The sequence below is a fragment of the Hyaena hyaena genome, unplaced genomic scaffold (assembly GCF_003009895.1).
Source record: "Hyaena hyaena isolate Hyena2069 unplaced genomic scaffold, ASM300989v1 scaffold_241, whole genome shotgun sequence".
In the NCBI taxonomy this organism is placed as follows: domain Eukaryota; kingdom Metazoa; phylum Chordata; class Mammalia; order Carnivora; family Hyaenidae; genus Hyaena; species Hyaena hyaena.
The window spans coordinates 1,448,990-1,468,386 of record NW_024080875.1 but is presented as its reverse complement, the minus strand read 5'-3'; the positions used below and the strand labels follow the sequence as shown (position 1 = coordinate 1,468,386).

The following is a 19,397-nucleotide window of genomic DNA, read 5'->3' as shown; positions in this document are numbered from 1 at the left end:
ACATTAAATAAAGTGGGTTGCTTTCTTCCATGGCTGCTCCTACACTCCTGACCTCCTACTCCCATGTGAAGTAAAGAGCTCCGAGATATTTAACGCAACCAGCTGTCAGATCCAAACAGAACAGATCCCACAGCTCACGAATCTGGTCTCCATCACCACTAAAGTTACAGCCAAACAATTCAGCACAACTAAATTATGGCAAGAAGCCTCTTCATTTTTCATTTTAAACACAAATTGCTTTGAAAGCTAAGAAAACAGATAAGAAAAAAATTATATACAATTTTCCTTTAGTTTTGATAACACAATAAGAAAAGTGAACATTTGGCATTAAGGAACATTACTGATCTTTTGGACAACTCTTCTCCTTAAATGGGTTGAGCAATAGTAGAAAGTTATAAACATGAATGTTGATAAATTCACTTAAAAAGTAAGTAACAAGCTATGAGAAATCCTAAGATTAGGCCTAAGTAGACAATCAATCAGCTTGAAAATAAACCAGGGATCCCCTACCCTGAATTACATGGTAGACAGGCCTAAGAAGCTACAGGAGCTTGGATTATACAGGTCGGTTCTAGCATTCTCAAAAAGCTTCTAATTGTTTAGAAGGAGTGGCTTACCAAAACTCCAGGGGGCTTTCAGAGACTTTTCTCTTTAGTTCATGAAGCCTAGGGTCCATTTCAGCCTAGCCTTCAGTGACTCCCAGGCTTGTCTCATGGTTTCATACAGGATGAACAGAAATGAATCCAGCAACTCTAACTTTCATAGCAAAGGGTAGTAGTCTCCTGTTAAGATGTTTAAAAGTCCTTCTACTTTTGGGGCACCTGGGTAACTCAGTCAGTTAAGTGACTGACTCTTGGTTTCGGCTGAGGTCATGATCTCATGGTTATTACATTGGCTGGGTGCTAAGTTAGGTGCTAAGCCCTTTATATGTATTATCTCATTAAACGTAGGTGTGATCATTTTTTTCATTTTATAGATGAGTAAACTAGTGCAGCAAGGTTACAAAATTGTTTATGGTTACAAAGAAATAGCTGGTGAAGTCAGCATTCACTTCAAAGATGTTATGGCTCCAAATTGTATGTCCTTACTACTGCAATGGAGAAATGATCAGTCTTGAATGCATTTTTGTCACAGTTAGTAAACACCAATACAGAGAACAACGATAAAGAGGTAACAAGTCATGAGTAACAAAGGATACGACAAAATATACACAGAGATACAAGAGAAATATTAAAGTCAGAAAAGTCCACTTATCAAAATGTACATTCAATAGAACTAGGTCAAGAGTTGCATATCTATTTTCATCTGAAACTACTCTAAAGAACAGAAAAGATGTTTTAATATGAAAGCAGCTGAGGTTTAGCACGATCCTGGGAAACTTGCCACCTATGAATACCATGCACACATGTGGGTTTTGCTATTCTCTGGCTTGAGCATAAGCCATCACTGTACTTGGCCTGGAGATACAGCCTCTTAAAAGCCCATTTATTGGAAAAGGGTAGAAAAAAAGCTATTTTTTAGATGAGTCTCAAAGTAAAAAATATATTTAAAAAGAGGTACAAGTGACAGTATGAATCCTACACATTAATTCGGGAATCTACTCTTCCTCATGAATAAGCAGTGGCTGCCAGGGTGACGGTAGGGAACTAATTAATGACGGGAAGAACGCCACCTCAGAATAAGGACCAGCTTTCCAAGGAGGTGCAAGGGGTGCTGGAAGCACATTCTACTTCTCAAATTATGGTTTATAATTTGTTCCACATACTGTTCATAGTGAAAATACTATCCAGTGGAGCATTTACTAACAAAAATGACAGAAACTGACCACATAGACCTACCCCAGACATTTGCATCAAAACTGCTGATGATGTAGAGTTAAGAAAACTACATGGATTAATATGAAGAAGCAAAAAGTAAATAACAAATTAAGACAGAAGGCATCTCAAATTGTTTTTAAAGAACTAGCAGGGTATGAAACTAAATAAAGACAGGCAAAACAAAACAAAAAAAGCATTGTGTAGGTTCTAATTCAAACATCATAAGGAAATACTAAGAAGTTAGTCCACAAATCTAGGATCATTTTCTGGATGGTTACAGAGACTACATATTTGATGAAGAAGAGTGAATTGAGGGGCGCCTGTGTGGCTCAGTCTGTTAGGAGTCTGACCCTTGATTTCTGCTCAGGTCATGATCTCATGGTTCATGGGGTTGAGCCTTGAGTTGGGCTTTGCACTGACAGTGTGGAGTCTGCTTGGGATTCTCTCTCTCTTTCTCCCCCCCCCCACACTTTCTCTCTCTCTCCCTCTCTGTCCATCCCCAGTCCTTGCTCCCTCAAAATAAATTAAAAAAAAAAAAAAGTAAAAGAATGAGTTGGATGATCTTCAACTCTATAACTTTTTTGTTTTCTTTTGGTAAGGAATGCCTTACTAAAGAATAGAAATTACATCTCACTTAGTTATACATAAAATAAAGAAATTTGGTGAAAAGGAACATGAAATTAAGTCAAATTTGACAAACCTGGAAAATATATATTTTGATCATTACACCTCTTTTGGAGCCTCATTGTTCTCCTTCACAAATGTCTTTAGATCCAAGTATAACTGCAGTTTATACAGAAGAAAATGAGGCCCTTTTATTATTTTGCCTTCGTCTCTACTTTCAATCTTTTGTTTACTGAGCTCTGAATGACTACCGCAATATTAACAATTCAGAGTCCGTGACAATCTTCACAATTTCTGGCTTAAATCTCAAGAAAATAAATCATAATATTAACAGGACTTCTATGAGTTAAATTCCTTACTGAAACCCACTGAAAAGTATTATAATCATTAAGTAAACCAAATGACCAATTTTTTCTCAGAATACAGTACCCATTTGGCCTAATTTATGTAAGTTTATAAGCTAATTTCAGTATAATCAAAAGGAGAGTATATAGATTTACATGTATTTAAAGTGTTTAGACTTTTGTTGGCACCAAGTCCTTCACAAATGTTTGCTTTGTCATTAGTAGTTACTAATATTTTAAGAAGTTAACATGAAGTCTAAACTGATTTTTTGAAAGCTAGAACACACTTCTTACCACAGTTTCAATTAAGACAGTAAGAAACTATCAACCATTTAAACTTTTAAGCTTTTGCTTTTTAAAATATTTCTTACAAAGGATAAAACTTGAGTCAAATATTATCAGCTGAACCTCACATACTAGTTGTACAAAGTGCTATCCCCAAACTCAGCAGAGACAAGAACTCATTTTATTGTATTTACATAAAAAAAAAAAAAAAAAAAAAAAAAAAAACCAAAGAGATTTCGAGGCCCACTGACTATTCTAGTAAGAAAAGCAGAGACTCTTCTGTAGTCCTCGGGAAACCATGAACCGAGACTATCTCTTTGTGCAGTCCGGAGTTTTTCCCACTGGGGAATGCTCACCTCCAGATACACAGGTGTGCATTTCCAGAAGAGCAATTCTTTGTAAGAGTTTTACGAAGCGCAAAGCTAAGTATAGGCAGTCCTGTCTTTTCACAGCAGGATGAGACTAAATCTGCCTGGACACCTCTTTGAGGAAGATGTGGTTGCAGCTGCCGCACAGCTGGGGTTCACCTGCTCCTGTCTTATTGCTGTTCGTTCTCCTTCAAGAGCAAGTAGTCAGAAAGCTGGGCACTGCAGCCATGGCTTACAGACACTGGAAAGACTCCTGTAAAACTTGAGGTGAGGATTAATCGAGTGTGAATTATCCTAACCAGCTACAAATGTATATTCCCTGGAGAAGCTTCGGGCTGACTAGATCAGAGGCACAAAGGAAAAGAATACTGAAGAACCAGTTTAGAGGCCTACCGGGACTCTGAGAGTCACTGTGATAAAAACTCCTTGGGTTGAAGGTACTAAGATTCCTAAGATTTTCCAAAGCCATTTCCAGAGGAGGATCCATGAGCCACTCACTTGCATAGTCCTTCAGAGATTATTAAGTGGATTACTTCCCTAAGCATCAAGAGGTTGAAGTCACTACTATAGATACTTACACCAATGATTTCAATAAGTTAACAGTTGTTGGGGCGCCTGGGTAGCTTAGTTATTAAGCATCCGACAGTGGCTCAGGTCATGATCTCATGGTTTGTGAGCTGAAGTCCCATATCAGGTAAGCTTGGGCCCTGCTTTGGGTGAGTCCTGCTTCTCTCTCTCTCTCTCCACCTCCCCTACCCATTTTGGGATTCTTTCTTTTTCTCTCTCTTTCTCACTCACTTGTGCCCTCTCTCCCTCAAAAAAAAAAAAAAATTATCAGTTGTTAAAAAATGTGCGCTGTGATCATAACAATCTATGAGAAAAATTATGATAGTTCCATGATCTTTAATAAATTTTGTCAAAACATTAAAAACTGTTGGTTACAAATGTAAAAGGAAATGAAAAAGATAGTAAAAGTACTATTTATTTAATATACTATTTTAAAACATCAGAAACAATGAGAATTAAAGTATTTTACTTATCTCATTTTAAGACTTTTCTAGTAAGAAACTAATTTAGAGTACAATAAAAATGTACATGCATGCTTAAAATTAAACATGAGAATTTGTTGAAGTTGTGTTCTTCATCTGCAGATTCCCAGGTATACAAGGTGTTCTCTGTCATTAGGAGACTTTGTAGTAAAGTTTGAGAAGCACAGCCTTATGGACAGAATGATCAATACATGGGAATTCTACACCTCACCAAGTGGGTTTCTAGGGTACTTGGTCTAAGTTGGCATAAGAACGGTTGATTAGTATAGATATGTGACTTAGTGGACACCAAGGAACATACTATTAAAGGGATATACATGATTTCCTGTGGAGATGAAGCAGATATTTCCCACATATCTTTCTAAACTTCCTAAAACTTGAAGTAGGGTAGCTTTGTTCAAGTGGCACTGAGTCCAGGGACTTGTGAAGGAGGAGGAAGGGATTTAAAAGTAGAGAGCTTTAAAAATATATTCCCTTGTATCCTAAAGTTCCAAATGCTTTCTTAGGATATACAAGACTATTTTTTCTATTCCCTCAGAATATTTAAAACTGTTTATGACAAAAGTATAAGTATAATGAGACTAAACATTTTCAAGATAAAAACTAAATCTAACATGAGAGAAAAGATAAAAACTCTAAAAGTAACTTGTGCCTAAGAAAAGGTATACCAAATGATAATTCTTAAGTTTTCCAGAAGTCATGGAAAAAACAGAAACAAGAGTAGTTATGACCTTTGTCAAATAATGAGTTCATTAGGAGAAACTTTTCCTCATCTTGAACACAAAGAAAAAATTCTCTACAGCCTGTGCATGAAAGATGGTGAGCAATTTAATAAAGAATATCCCAATAATGGTTCTCATTAAATAATGAAGCAACACTCTACGCATGGCATTCTTGTATTACTATGAACCCTTGGTGAAAAGCCAGTTTTAAAATTAAAATCTAGTTCAGTGATGAGAGAAGAGATAAAGGAAGGATTGACATGGTTCGATTATGTATTTTTTCTGGGGATCTAACTTATTAACATTATAGGAAGAAATACTGGAGAAGAGTTAATATGTTCTCATTGCAAAACACATTTTAAAGCACTGGAAAGAATCTAAATGAGAAAATATTTTCCCCTGTGAGCTGAGAGACCCATGGTCTGTAGATGTCAGAAGAAAAGGAAGGAGGGGCATAGAAACAAAAAATTTCTAGCTCCTACTGAACACCACAGCATGTTAAATACTTTTCCTATTTTATAATGTTTAATTGTGATTAAAACCCTGAGAGGCAGGTATCAAATAATACTATTTTTACATATCAAAAAAATTGAAGATTACCAAGTTAGAAAGTTTGGAAAATCCAGATTTACTCAATTCTAACTCCATTTACAGGCAATATGCCAGATATGTTACCAGATAATAGTAAACATGAAAATGGTAGACTTTGACTTATATTCTTGCCCTAATTTGAGAGCTAACTTCCTTCTACTTAGGATTTTTGCCTTCAAAATGACTCTGCCAAACATTACTTGAAGCCTTCTCAGAATCCCTAGGCAATGAACTCTTCTTCCTTTTTATTTCAGTAACAATCGTATAAGCTTCTATTCGGGCTTCCCCATGGTTTTCATTTACATGGTTAGATGCCCAAACTGAGTTCAAATTCTGCAGACAGGCCATAGTAACTGCTTAACTTTCCTTGCTTTGGGTTCAGTTCACTATTCTTCACTATCTTAAGGTAGAAGTTAAGTTACTGATTTGAGATCTTTCTTTCTTTTTTTTTTTTTTTTTAAATGCTTTATTTATTTCTGAGGCAGAGAGACAGCGTGAGCAGGGGAGGGTCAGAGAGAGAGGGAGACACAGAATATGAAACAGGCTCCAGGCTCTGAGCTAGGTGTCAGCACAGAGCCTGACACGGGGCTCGAACCCATGAACCCATGAGATCGAATCCATGAGATCATGACCTGAGCTGAAGTCGGATGCTCAACCAACTGAGCCACCCAGGCGCCCCAAGATCTTTCTTCCTTTTTAATGTAGGTACTTATAGCTATATATTGCCCGTTAAGCACTGCTTTGGTTGCATCCCATAAGTTTTGTTATGCTGTATCTTCATTTTCAGTAATCTTGAATTATTTTCCAATTTTCCTTGTGATTTCTTCTCTGACTCATTGCTTACTTAGGAGGCTGTTACTTAATTTCCACGTATTTGTCAATTTTCCAAATTTCTTTCTGCTACTGATTTTTAAATTCACTTCAATGTGATGAAAGAACCTATCTGGTATGACTTCAATCCTTTTAAATTTATTGAGATTTATTATTCATTTCCTAGCATATAGTCTATGTTGTATGTTCCATGAGCATTTGAAAAGAATGTGCATTCAGTTGTTGCTTGAGAGCAGACCTTTATAAATGATAATTACATCAAGTAGGTTTCTACTGTTTTGGCTTTCTATATCCTTATTATCCTTAATAATTTTCTATTCTATCAATTATTAAGGGAGAGGTAATAAAATCTCCAATTATAATTGTGGATTTGTCTACTCCTTTCTGCTTTGATAGTTGTTCCATTTAAAAAAAAAAAGTTTATTTTTGAGAGAGAGAGAGAGCAAGAGAATAAGTGAGGGAGTGGTAGAGAGAGGGAGACACAGAATCAGAAGCAAGCTCTAAGCTCTGAGAGCTCCAGGCTCTCAAACTTACAGACTGTGAGATCATGACCTGAGCCGAAGTTGGATGCTTAACCAACTGAGCCACCAAGGTGCCCTGAAAATTGCTAAACTTATTTGGAGGCTCTGTCACTGGGTACATACATAATTATGATTACTATTGTCTTCTTGATGAACTGATCCCTAAAGACCATTATGTAATATTGCCCTTTATCTCCAGCAATAATTCTTGTTCTAAAGTTGACTTTGTCTAAAACCGTTACTCTACCTTTTTTATGTCTAGTGTCAGTATGGCATATCTTTATTTTTAAACTAAGTTTCTTCCAGACAACGCATACAGTTGACCATTGAACAACAGGAGTTTGAACTGCATAGGTCCACTTATATGCAGATTTTTTCCAACAGTTTCTCTTCCTTATGATTTTCCAAGTAACATCTTCCTTTCCCTAACTTACTTTATTATAAGAATACAGTATGTAATACATAATACATATAACATATATGTTAATCAACTATTTATGTTATCAGTGAAACTTCTGGCCAACAGTAGGCTATTAGCAATTAAGCTCTGGGGGAAAGTTATACACAAGTTTATGACTGTGGCAGTGGAGGATGTGGTGGTCAGGACCCTTTAATCCCTACTTTGTTCAAGGTCAACTGTAGATAGGTCTTGTAGTTTCATAAGTTTGATATATATATATTTAAATTTTTAGTTATTTTGAGAGAGACACCGAGCAAGAGAGAGAGGCAGAGAGAGAGTCCCAAGCAGTCTCTGCACTGTCAGCACAGAATCCAGTGTGGGGCTCAAACTCATAAACCATGAGATCGTGACCTAACCCAAAATCAAGAGTTGGACGCTCCTAGGTGCCTCAGTCTGATATCTTTTAATCGCAGCATTTAGACCATTTCTACCTAAACTTATTGCTAACCTGATTGGGTTTAAATCTGTTATCTCGCTATTTGTTTATCATTTGTCTCATCAATTCTGTTTCATTTTTTCTACGATCTTTTAAAGGCTTCAGCTTGCACTGGCCTGTTTTATTTTTCTTAATTTTTTAATGTTTTATTTATTTCTGAGGCAGAGAGAGAGACAGCGTGAGCAGGGGAAGGTCAGAGAGAAAAGGAGGTACAGAATCTGAAACAGGCTTCAGGCTCTGAGCTAGCTGTCAGCACAGAGCCCAACGTGGGGCTCAAACCCACAAACCATGAGATCATGACCTGAGCTGAAGTTGGACGCTTAACCAACTGAGCCACCCAGGCACCCCTGTGATCTTTTAGATAAAAAAGATTTTACACCACTGTTGGCTATTAGCTATGCCTCTTTACATTTTTAGTAATTACAACAGGAGTTGACAAACTATGGTCCATGATAAAATCTGGCCCACTGTCTGTTTTTGTAAATAAAGTTTTCTTGAAACATAGCCACCGTCCATTTGCTTATATAGTGTTGGTGGTTACTTTCATGACATAGCAGCAGAGTTATGTAGTTATAATGTAGGCCTATATGTAGGCCCACAAGGCCTAAAATATTTACCATCAAAACCTTTACAGTAAAAGTTTGCTCAGACCACTGTTCTATAGCTTAAATTTAAGAATTAAGATCCAATATCAAAATACAATTCCTCTGACAATTACTCACATTGTTTTCTTGGTTCTTGTTGTTCTTCAAGAGTGTGATAATACAATTATGAATAAAGAAAGCAAGGGTAAGCACTCCCGTCAGCTGTGGAAACTGAAATCTTATCTCTAGGAGAAAAACAGTGAAAAAAAATCACATTAAACTGACAAGTAGAAAATGAATGTTAGTGGCCAAAAGTTGATTACGAAAAATTAGTTGTCTCTGCTTTATCCAGGGAATAAGAATATTAAAACACCTTTAAAAAGTTCCTCAAGGCTAGCATTGTACTTGAGCGAAGTACTTGAAAAGAGAAAAAAAAAAAAAAAAAAAAAAAAGAATCAAGAGAAGACTACTCTGTGAGGATACTTTACATCAGTTATTCCTGTTTGAGGTCACACAACTAGTATGTGGTGCAGCATGATTCAATTTTAGGTCTGACTCTAAAGGTCTTCCTCTTCTAATACTTGAATCTGCCAGAAAAACACTTTTAGAAAAGGAATCAGAAAAAGGACAATAAGTCATTTAACATTTTTCAAAGGGTAATCTAAAAAGCATTGCTTAAAAAAACTAGAAATAACTTAAATGTCTATGCAAAGGGAAATGGCTAAACTATGATATAGTTGCCCAGTGGTATACAGTATGTAAGAATTACATTCTAGATAATGATTTTATGCTATGGCAAATGTACATGATTCAAAAAGCATGTATAGTATGATTTTACATTTATTTTAAAAATTCTGTGTGCATATATATGTTTATATGCTTAGAAAAATGATGGAGGGATAATCACCAAAGTTTAAATAATGGTTATTTCTGACTAATGGGATTTATTTTATTTTTTTAAACGCTTATTTACTTTGAGAGAGAGCGCGCGCGCGCGAGAGAGAGCGAGTGCACAAGTTGTGAAGGTGCATAAAGAGAGGGAGAAAGAGAATCCCAAGCAGGCTCCATGCTGTCAGCGCATGGACCTACACAGGGCTTGAACTCACAAATCATGAGATCATGACCTGAGGTGAAATCAAGAGTCAGATGCTCAACTGACTGAGCTACCCAGGTACCCCATGTCTAGTGGGATTTATTTTAAATTAAACACTTAAATAAATTCTCTAAATTCTACAATAAATCCAAAGTTAGATGAAATAAGAACAATAAAACAATATTTCAAAAGCATTGCCAATTTCTCTCCTTGAGATCTGCTAACACAAAAATGGAAAAATTGCTGTAAGGGTGAACGGGCCATCATTTACATGAAAACAGTGCTAGATCTAGGCAGAGTAGGTGCCAAAGTGGAGAACAACTCATCTCAGGGAGACTCCTTAGTGTAAAAAGTAGAAACAAGAAAAGAAAGTCTACTGACTTTTTGCCATAATATTTTAGGGAAGGCAATAAGAATAACTCAGAATCAAGCAATAGCTTCTAAAATAAGTTAGGATGTAAGATACTAAAAATTATATACTTTAGTTTTCCATTAAGTATATTTTTCTTTAGAAAAATTCTCCCCTTTTCTGCCTATAATCTTTTAAACTTTTTACATCTAACGAATAAAATAAAATGTGGGGGTAACTCTCACTTCTGCTTTAAAAAATCAGCTTTTTAAAAAAATCTTTTTTGATTTTTAAGTAGTCTCTACACCCAACGTGGAGCTCGGAGCTCGAGCTCGAACTTACAACCCTAAGATAAAGAGTTGCACACCCTACTGCCCCTGCCCCCATTAACTCTTAATAAATTGGGCATTCAAGGATAAGCTGATCAAGGGCGCCTGGGTGGCTCAGTCAGTTAAGTGTCTGACTTCAGCTCAGGTCATGATCTCACAGTTTGCGGGTTCGAGCCCCGCGTCAGGCTCTGTGCTGATAGCTAACTCAGAGCCTGGAGCCTGCTTCGGATTCTGTATCTCCCTCTCTCTCTGACCCTATCCTGCTCATGCTGCCTCTCTCTTTCTCTCTCAAAAAGAAATAAAACCTTAAGAAAATAAAAATAAAAAAAAGGATAAACTGATCACTTCAGATCAACAGTCAGCATTTTATTTATGTAAAAGTAATAGAGGTACAATTTTTAGAAAGATGATAAAATATTATATTCATGACCATATTCTTTGCAGAGAAACAATTGAAAAACTCGGTAAAAATTCAGAGTCATCAGATCACAAAGGAAGAGAGCAAAAGAAAAAGAATGAAACAAAGGAATTACAAAACAACCAGAAATCAATTGATAAAATGGCAATATTAAGTCTATATGTATCAATAATTATTTTAAATGTAAATGGAGTAAATTCTCCAACCAAAATACAGAGAGGCTGAATAGATAAAATAATAAGACCTGACCAGATGCTGCCTACAAGAGACTGAGTCACTTCAGCTCTAAGCATACACATAGACTAAAAGTGATGGGATGGAAAAAGATATTCCATGCAAATGTAAACCAAAATAAAGCAGGGCTATATATGTATATCTGACAAAATAAACTTTAAATCTCAGATTGTAATAAAAGACAAAGAAGGTCATTACAGGATAAAGAGATCAACTCATCAAGTATAACATTTGCAAATATTTATGCTTCCAACATAGAAGCCCTAAACATATAAAGCAAATATGAACAGATCTGATGGGAGAAATAGATAATAATATAATAAAAGTAGAAGACTTCAATACTACTTTACACAGTGAATAGATAATCTAGATAGAAAATCAAAAAGGAAATATTGGATTTAAATGACACATTAGACCAGATGTACTTAACAGACATTTCCAGAACATTCCATGTCATAACAGAATACTCATTCTTCTCAAGTGCACATGGAACATCTCTAGGATACAACACATATTAGCCTACTAAACACGTCTCAACAAATTTAAAAGGCTTGAAATCATACCAAGCATGTTTTCCAATCATGATGGCATGAAATCAATTACAAGAAAAAAATGGAAATTCACAGATGTGGAGATTAAATAACATGTTACTGAACAACCAATGAGCCAAAGAAGGAATCAAAAGAGAAATCAATTATCTTGAGACAAATGAAAATGGAAACACAACATATCAAAACTTAAAAGATGAAGCAAAAACAGTTCTAGGAGAGAAAATTATAGGACTAAACATCCACATTAGAAAATAAGACCTCAAATAAACAACCCAACTTTATATCTCAAGTAATAATAAAAGAACAAATTAACCTGAAGTAGTATACGAAAGTAAAAATAACAAGAGAATAGAAATGAAAGGAGAGCAGAAATAAATGAAAGAGACACTAAAAGACAATAGAAAAGATCAATAAAATTAAGAGCTATTTTTTTAAGAAGATAAACAAAATAGAACCTTAGCTGTATTAAACAAGAAAAAAGAGAGAGGACTTAAATAAATTATAACTAGGTGAACCTGGGTGGCTCAGTCAGTTGAGTGTCTGACTTTTGACTTTGGCTTAGGTCTAGGGGTCGTGGGACTGATCCTTGCACTGTGTGTAGAGCCCACAGCCCACTTGGGATTCTTTTTCGTTCTCTGCCCTTCTCTCCCACTCATGTGCTCTCTTTCTCTTCACAATAAAATTTAAAAATTAAAAAAAATTATAAATGAAAGAGGAGATTTCACAAGTGATACCACACTAATTATATACCAACAAATTAGACAGCGTAGAAGAAATGGATACATTTTTAGAAACATACAAACTACCAAGGCTGAATCGTAAATAGAAAATATGAACATACCAATTTCTAGTGAGGAGATTAAATTAGTAATAAAAAATCTCCCAGTAAAGACAAGTCCAGACAGGACCAGATGTCTTCACTGGTGATTTCTACCAAACATTTGAAGAAGAATTAATATTAATCCTTTTTAAACTCTTCCAAAAAATAAAAGAGGAGGGAACACTTCCAAACTCACACTACGAGGCCAATATTACCCTGATATCAAATCCAGACAAGGACACTACAAGAAAATTACAGGCCAATATCCGTGATGAACACAGATGCAAAAATTCTGAAAACATTAGCAAACGATTTTCAATAATACATTAAAAGAATATGGCATGATTAAGTGGGATTTATTTGAGGGTTGCAAGGAGAGTTCAACATCTAGAAATCAATGTGATACCCCATATTAATAAAATGAGGCATAAAAAATCATATGACCATCTCAATGGATATAGAAAAGCATTTTACAAATTTCAACATCCATTTATGATAAACAACCTCAACAAATTGGGTATGGAGGGAATGTACATCAACATAATAAACGGCACAGCCAACATCATACTCAACAGTGAAAAGCTGAAATCTTTTTCACCAAGATTAGGAACAACACAAGGATGCCCATTCTCACCATTCTTATTCAGAACAGTACTAGAAATCCTAGCCACAGCAATTAAACAAGAAAAAGAAACAAAAAGCACCCAAATCAGGAAGAAAGAAGTAAAACTATCCCTATTTGCAGATGACAGGATATTATATATAGGAAACTCTAAAGACTTCACCAAAGAACTGTTAGAACTAAGATATAAATTCAGTAAAATTTCAGGATACAAAATCAACATGCAAATATCTGTTGCACTTTTTTTTAAAGCTTATATTTATTTATTTTTAAGAAAGAGAGTGCGAGTGGGAGAGGGACAGCGAGGGGGATACAGAAGATCCTAAGCAGGCTTCGTGTTGTTAGTGCAATGCAGAGCCTGATGCAGGGCTCAAACTCATGAACCACGAGATCATGTCTTGACCACGAGATCATGTCTTGAGCTGATGTTGGACTCTGAGCCACCCCTGTTGTACTTCTATACACTAATAATGACTCATTAGAAAGAGAAATTAGGAAAACAATCCATTTACAATAGTATCAAAATGAATAAAGTACATGAGAATAAATTTAACCAAAGAGGTGAAAGGCCCATAAGGTGACAATTGAGAGTAATGAAAGAAATCGAAGAAGACAAAAATAAACAGGAAGATATGCTATGTCTGTGTATTTGGAGAATTAGTCTTATTAAAATATGCATGCTACCTAAAGCAATTCAATGTAATCCCTATGAAGATTAAAACATTATTCACAGAACTAGAACAATCCTAGAATGTATATGACATCACAAAAGACCCCCAAAGCCAAAGCAGTCTTGAGGAAAAACAAGGCTGAAGGCATCACAATCCCAGATTCAAACTATAGTACAAAGCTATAGTAATCAAAACAGTATGGTACTGGCAAAAAAGAGGCAGGGAGATCAATGGAACAGAACAGAGTCCCCCAAAAGAAATCTACACATTTACAGTCAATTCATTTATGTCCAAGGAGCCAAAAATATACAACCTAGATCACTCATTACCCAGGTGTGAATTAACACCTCAGCAGTACTTTAGCTATATCCCCAGGTTCTGACAGTGTTTTCATTAACATTGCTTTTCTACATTTTCTGTTGATTCAGGGAGTGAATAAATGAGACTACAGCACATCTGACTTCAGCTTTTATTATTATTATTAATATTAATTTGATCGTAGCAGCTCTATTATGAACCCTACTTTTAGGCAGGGAATTATATGACTACTTTTCCTCTACCTTACTGACCTCCTGGAGACATATGGGACTATCTCCTACTTCAGCCAACCTTAAAATAAGAGAAAGACTCTTTCAAACACTAAAATTATTTCTAACTTAAATAGAAAGTTCTTCATAACTAGGCTTTGCCTCTTTATCCTTATCTCCAGTCACTTCCCCAAATAAGTATTCTTTCACTGCAGCCACCCAAATTCTTGTAATTTCCTAAATGGGTCATGTTATCTCAGGTCTTAGCTACTGCTTACACATGTTGTTCTATTGACCTGGAATACACCCCTTCCTCCAAGTCTCCATTTAAGGAACTCCTTTTGGCCCTTAAAACATTCTCTGTTTAGAACCCATATCTGATTTCTACTTTATTATTATTATTATTATTATTATTAATAAAGTGCAAGTGGGAGAGAGGGGCAAAGGGAGAGAGACAGAGGAGAGCCTGACTCGGGATCTTGGGATCATGGCTTCAGCCAAAATCAAGAGTCAGATGCTCGACTGAGCCACCCAGATGCCCCTGATTTCCAATTCTTATTTACAAGCAATTCCTCTATATTATTATGTCTTTTATATATCTCTGCAGTATTATCATTAATTAACAAACTGTTCTTACTGCTCAACTGTAAGCTTCTGGAGTGCCGTGAGCCATGTCTTTTTTGACAATGTATGACACACAATCACAGGTATTAATTTATACTCAGAATAAAGGACTTCAGCCATATCAGTGGTCAAAATTTGATTTTAAATTGTTCTTCAGAATGATTTTGTTTTTTGCTAAGATCTATTAGTTTTCAATAAGCTCTCTTCAGTATAGCTGATCTTTCCTGTGTTTCAAAGCAATCAACCTCTATCATCATTAAATGCTTTCTGAAGCAACTTGTTAGTTGACCCGTTTCTAGCTATGTCAAGGGATACCAGTGTTGTTTCTAACTCCTCAAATTAGAATGAATATCCAGCTTTTTCCAATTAGCCAACAAAAACTCTTTTTGAGCAATTGTTTTAAAAACCTGAAGGGCGCCTTGGTGTCTCAGTCAGTAAGTGTCCAACTTTGTATCAGGTAATGCTCTTGCAGTCAGTGAGTTCAAGCCCTTGTGGTAGGCTCTGTGCTGACAGCTCAGAGGCTGGAGCCTGCTTCCCATTCTGTGTTTCCCGTTCTCTCTGCCCCTCCCCTGCTCATGCTCGCTTGTGTGCTCTCTCTCTCTAATAAACATTAAAAAAAAAAAAAAACTGTTGAGTTTCTTTTCAACAGTTTTACTGAGATATATTTCATAGGCACTTCATCCATATAAAGTGTATAACCATTCTGGAAAGTCATTTGGTAATATCCACCAAAGCAGAGTATACGCATACCCTATGACCTTGCAATTCCACTCCTAGGTTTATACTCAAAAGAAAGCTGCCATATTTTCATCAAAGATATGTAGGAGAATAGAGTACTGCAATAAACATAATATTACACAAATGGAGATAAATGTCCCTTAATAGTAAAAGATAAAACAAATTGTGGGTATAGTTTTAGAGATACCCACATAGAATATAGAGATACCAACGAGAATGAATGAACTATAAGCTGACATAACAATATGGATCAGTATCACAATATAATGTTGACTGAAAGAAGCCAGACACAAAAGAATGTATGTTCTATATTCCTTTTACATGATGTTAAAAAAAAAAAAAACAAGACAACCCCTTTTGGGGCTAGGAGTTAGAACAGTGATTATCACTGTAGGGAAACAGTGTCTGGTAGGCATAATGAGAGGTACTTCTGGAGTGCTAGTTTTTTATCTGGTGCTAGGTATCTGGTATGTCCTTTGTGATGTATACTTATGAGTTGTACACTTTTTTTATGTGTATGATGCTTCAATAAAAAGTTCAAAAGCAAAAACAAAAAAAATGTGGGGCCTATATATAAAAAATACGAGAAGAGAAATTCCATTATGTTTGGAGGCATTATTAAGTATCAATGAGTGCATGGTAGAATGCAGTCTGCTCCTAATGGAAAGTTAATAACAGAACTATTTAAAGCATATGTGGTAGAAAATTATTTTTTTCTGGTTGCAAATGAACACAATCCTGCTATCAAATGGAAAATCACCCCATAATTGTTGAAGATCAGTGTCTGAAATCTTTCTGAAATCAGTTACAAAACATTCAATAGGTTTTCATTTTTAAAATGTAATCTTAATGGAAGTCTTAAATGTGTACTAATTGTTAAAAGTTAAATAGTATTACAGGGCTCCCAACAAAAAAAAACAGTATTCTCTTGCTTCATACCTCCCATCCTATAGCCTGTTTCCCAGAAGTAACTAATTGTAACTTATTTTTAATATGCTTATATTCCTTTTCCCTTATTTTTAAAAATTTAGACATAATCCTTTGCTTTTCCACCTGAAGACTACTCCTTTTCTGTTACTACCTGCTACTACTCACATTTTCTCATCTCTAACCCTCCCTATATAATCACAATTCAAAGTTTGATTTTTTACAAAATCAATACTGAGTGTTTTAATTTTGATGAGTATTCTGTATTATTCATAGTTATTATTATATTTTCTTATATAAAAACACTTTTTTTGGCCTGTTTTTATGGAGATATGGAGGTTTTTCCTTTTTGCTTGCCTGCCTAGTAAACACTAATTTTTCCTCAAACTCTCCAAAAGAATGGTAAAACTTTACCCACTCTATCCATACAACACATCAAACAATCTTTTCCATTTCATTTTTCTTTTGGAAAAAAATGCTTCCCGGGGCACTCCGTCTGCTGCTGTGGTCTGGGCAGGTTGCTCGCTAGGCCTGCTGCACAGCTGTTTCCTAGGATATCCCTTCACCGCCACTCCAAGGAATTTGCAATTTACTGCTTTTTGGTGGAGCACATTTTGCAGGGTTTTTTTTTTTTTTTTTTTTTTTTTTTTTTTTTTTTTTTTTTTTTTTTTTTTTTTTTTTTTTTGAGAAGGAGTGCATGGAAGGTAACATTTTGGGAGGTTTTACTTTCTGAAAATAGTTTTAGTACTCTCCCACTTCAGTGAGGGTATGGTAGGATTTGGAATTTTAGGTCAAAATAATTTCTTCTGAGACCGCCAAGACCCTTCTTTTCTCTTCTAGCTTTCGGAGTCGTTAAAGTCTGACACTAGTCTGACTCCAGATCTTTTGTATAGACCTGTTCTTGGTACCTAGAAGCTTTCAGGGTCTTGTCTTTATTTGTGCTCTAAAATCTTATGATGATATGTGCTGGTATGGGTTTCATTCACAGTGCTGGGCACTTTCGGTTTTATGTATCTAGAAACTCATGTTCTTTGGTTTGCAGGAAATTTCTTAAATTATTTCTTTCATAATTTCTTCTCCCTTCATATGCTCTCTGTTCCATGAAACTATTTTTAGTTATTGGGCTACTTGGATTAATGCTATAATTTTCTTCTCTTTTCTCTCCTGTTTTTCCTTCGTTCCTTTTTCTTTCCCTTTTTTCCTCCCATCCATCCATGATTTCTAATCTACTTTTTGGGAAGTTAGCTTTATCTTCCAAATTTTCTTTGAATTCTTAATTTCTATTATATTTTTGGTTTCTTTTCTTTTTAGATAAAGAGATAGAGTGTACATACACACAAGAGCAGGGTGGGGACAAAAGGAGAGGGAGAAAGAATCTTAGGCAGGCTCTACACTGAGTGCAGAGCACAACATGGGGCTGTCAGCACATTGGGGGACATGTGCCCCTATGCATCAGCACTCCTGTATCCCTTGGGTAAAGTCCTAGCAGTGTTATTGCTGGGTCATAGGGAAGTTCTATTTTTAATTTTTTTAGGAACTTCCGCACTGTTTTCCAGAGTGGCTGGACCAGTTTGCATTCCCACCAACAGTGTAAGACAGGGTGCTCGTTTCTCCACATTCTCGCCAGCAACTATAGTCTCCTGATTTGTTCATTTTAGCCACTCTGACTGACGTGAGGTGGTATCTCAGTGTGGTTTTGATTTGTATTTCCCTGATGATGAGTGACGCTGAGCATTATTTCATGTGTCTGGTGGCCATCTGGATGTCTTCTTTGGAGAAGTGTCTATTCATGTCTTCTGCCCATTGCTTCACTGGATTATTTGTTTTTTGGGTGTGGAGTTTGGTGAGTTCCTTATAGATTTTGGATACTAGCCCTTTATCTGATATGTCATTGCTGTCAGCCCAGAGCCTGATGCAGGGATCGAACTCACAAACTGTGAGATCATGACCTGAGCCAAAATCATCTGTCAGATGCTTAACTGACTGAGCTACCCAGGCGTCCCATCTACTATATTTTTGGTTTCTAAGACCAAGGTCCCTCCTTTTTTCCCCTCCTTGGTATCCAAATACTATTTCATGGATATATCACTATCTTATGTCACTTTGAGAAGATAATTTTTTTGAAAGTTTTTTTTTAATACCCTCTTATTTTCTTGTTTCTTCAAGTTCCTCCTCTCTCTTGCCCCAGTTTTGTTTTTATGTAAGGCGTCTTCCACAAATATCTAGAGATCTTTGTCTAGTTTTTAATATTTAAAAGTAAAGCACTAAAAAACTGTGTACTTAGTAAACATCTAAATGGTCTGATACAAGCAAAGCACTTGCCATTTCTTTCGTAGAACCCAAATATCCAAGACTCTAGGTCTTTCCTCTTGGGCCTGTCAGTTTCTACAGAGAAGAATCCTTTGTTATCCTATGTTGTCAGCATTCTGGGAGCCAAAGAGTAAAGATAAGAGAATTGGAGGGGTACAGGGAGTGTATATAAGCATATACACTTTTGCTTAGTCCCTTTTTTCAGATTAGAGCCTTTTTTCCACCCTTTGCTGTTTGGAGGGCCTGAGTTCTGAGCCTGAATGATTCAGTTTCTTCCATTTCTTGCAAGGTTTAAGAGGAAAGGGGTTTATATAACTGCTCCTGATGTAAACTTCCACAGAATTCTACCCATTTTATGCCGTTTTCCTTACTCTTGCTCTGTGAGTGACCCAAAAACCTTCAAATGCTGAGGGTTTCAATGTGTAGCTCAAAATGGCTTCTTTTGTAGTGGAATTCCTCTCTATAGGACTTACATTTCAGCTTTGTCTACTTTACTGTCGGTCTAACCATCTTCCAGTTTTTCAGCACCTAACAATCTGTTGCTATCTCTGG

At 35.9% G+C, this 19,397-nt stretch overlaps 1 protein-coding gene across 3 annotated transcripts in view; it reads right to left on the bottom strand.

Annotated features, from left to right (window-relative positions):
• The window catches only part of SLC38A9 (solute carrier family 38 member 9), a 78,102-nt gene that overhangs the window by 8,273 nt on the left and 50,432 nt on the right, over nt 1-19,397 (bottom strand). For all 3 annotated transcript variants that reach the window (XM_039244538.1, XM_039244539.1, XM_039244540.1), the window contains one exon: nt 8,771-8,877. In XM_039244538.1, the coding sequence (XP_039100469.1) occupies nt 8,771-8,877 (107 nt within the window). The remainder of the gene's footprint in view (nt 1-8,770; nt 8,878-19,397) is intronic.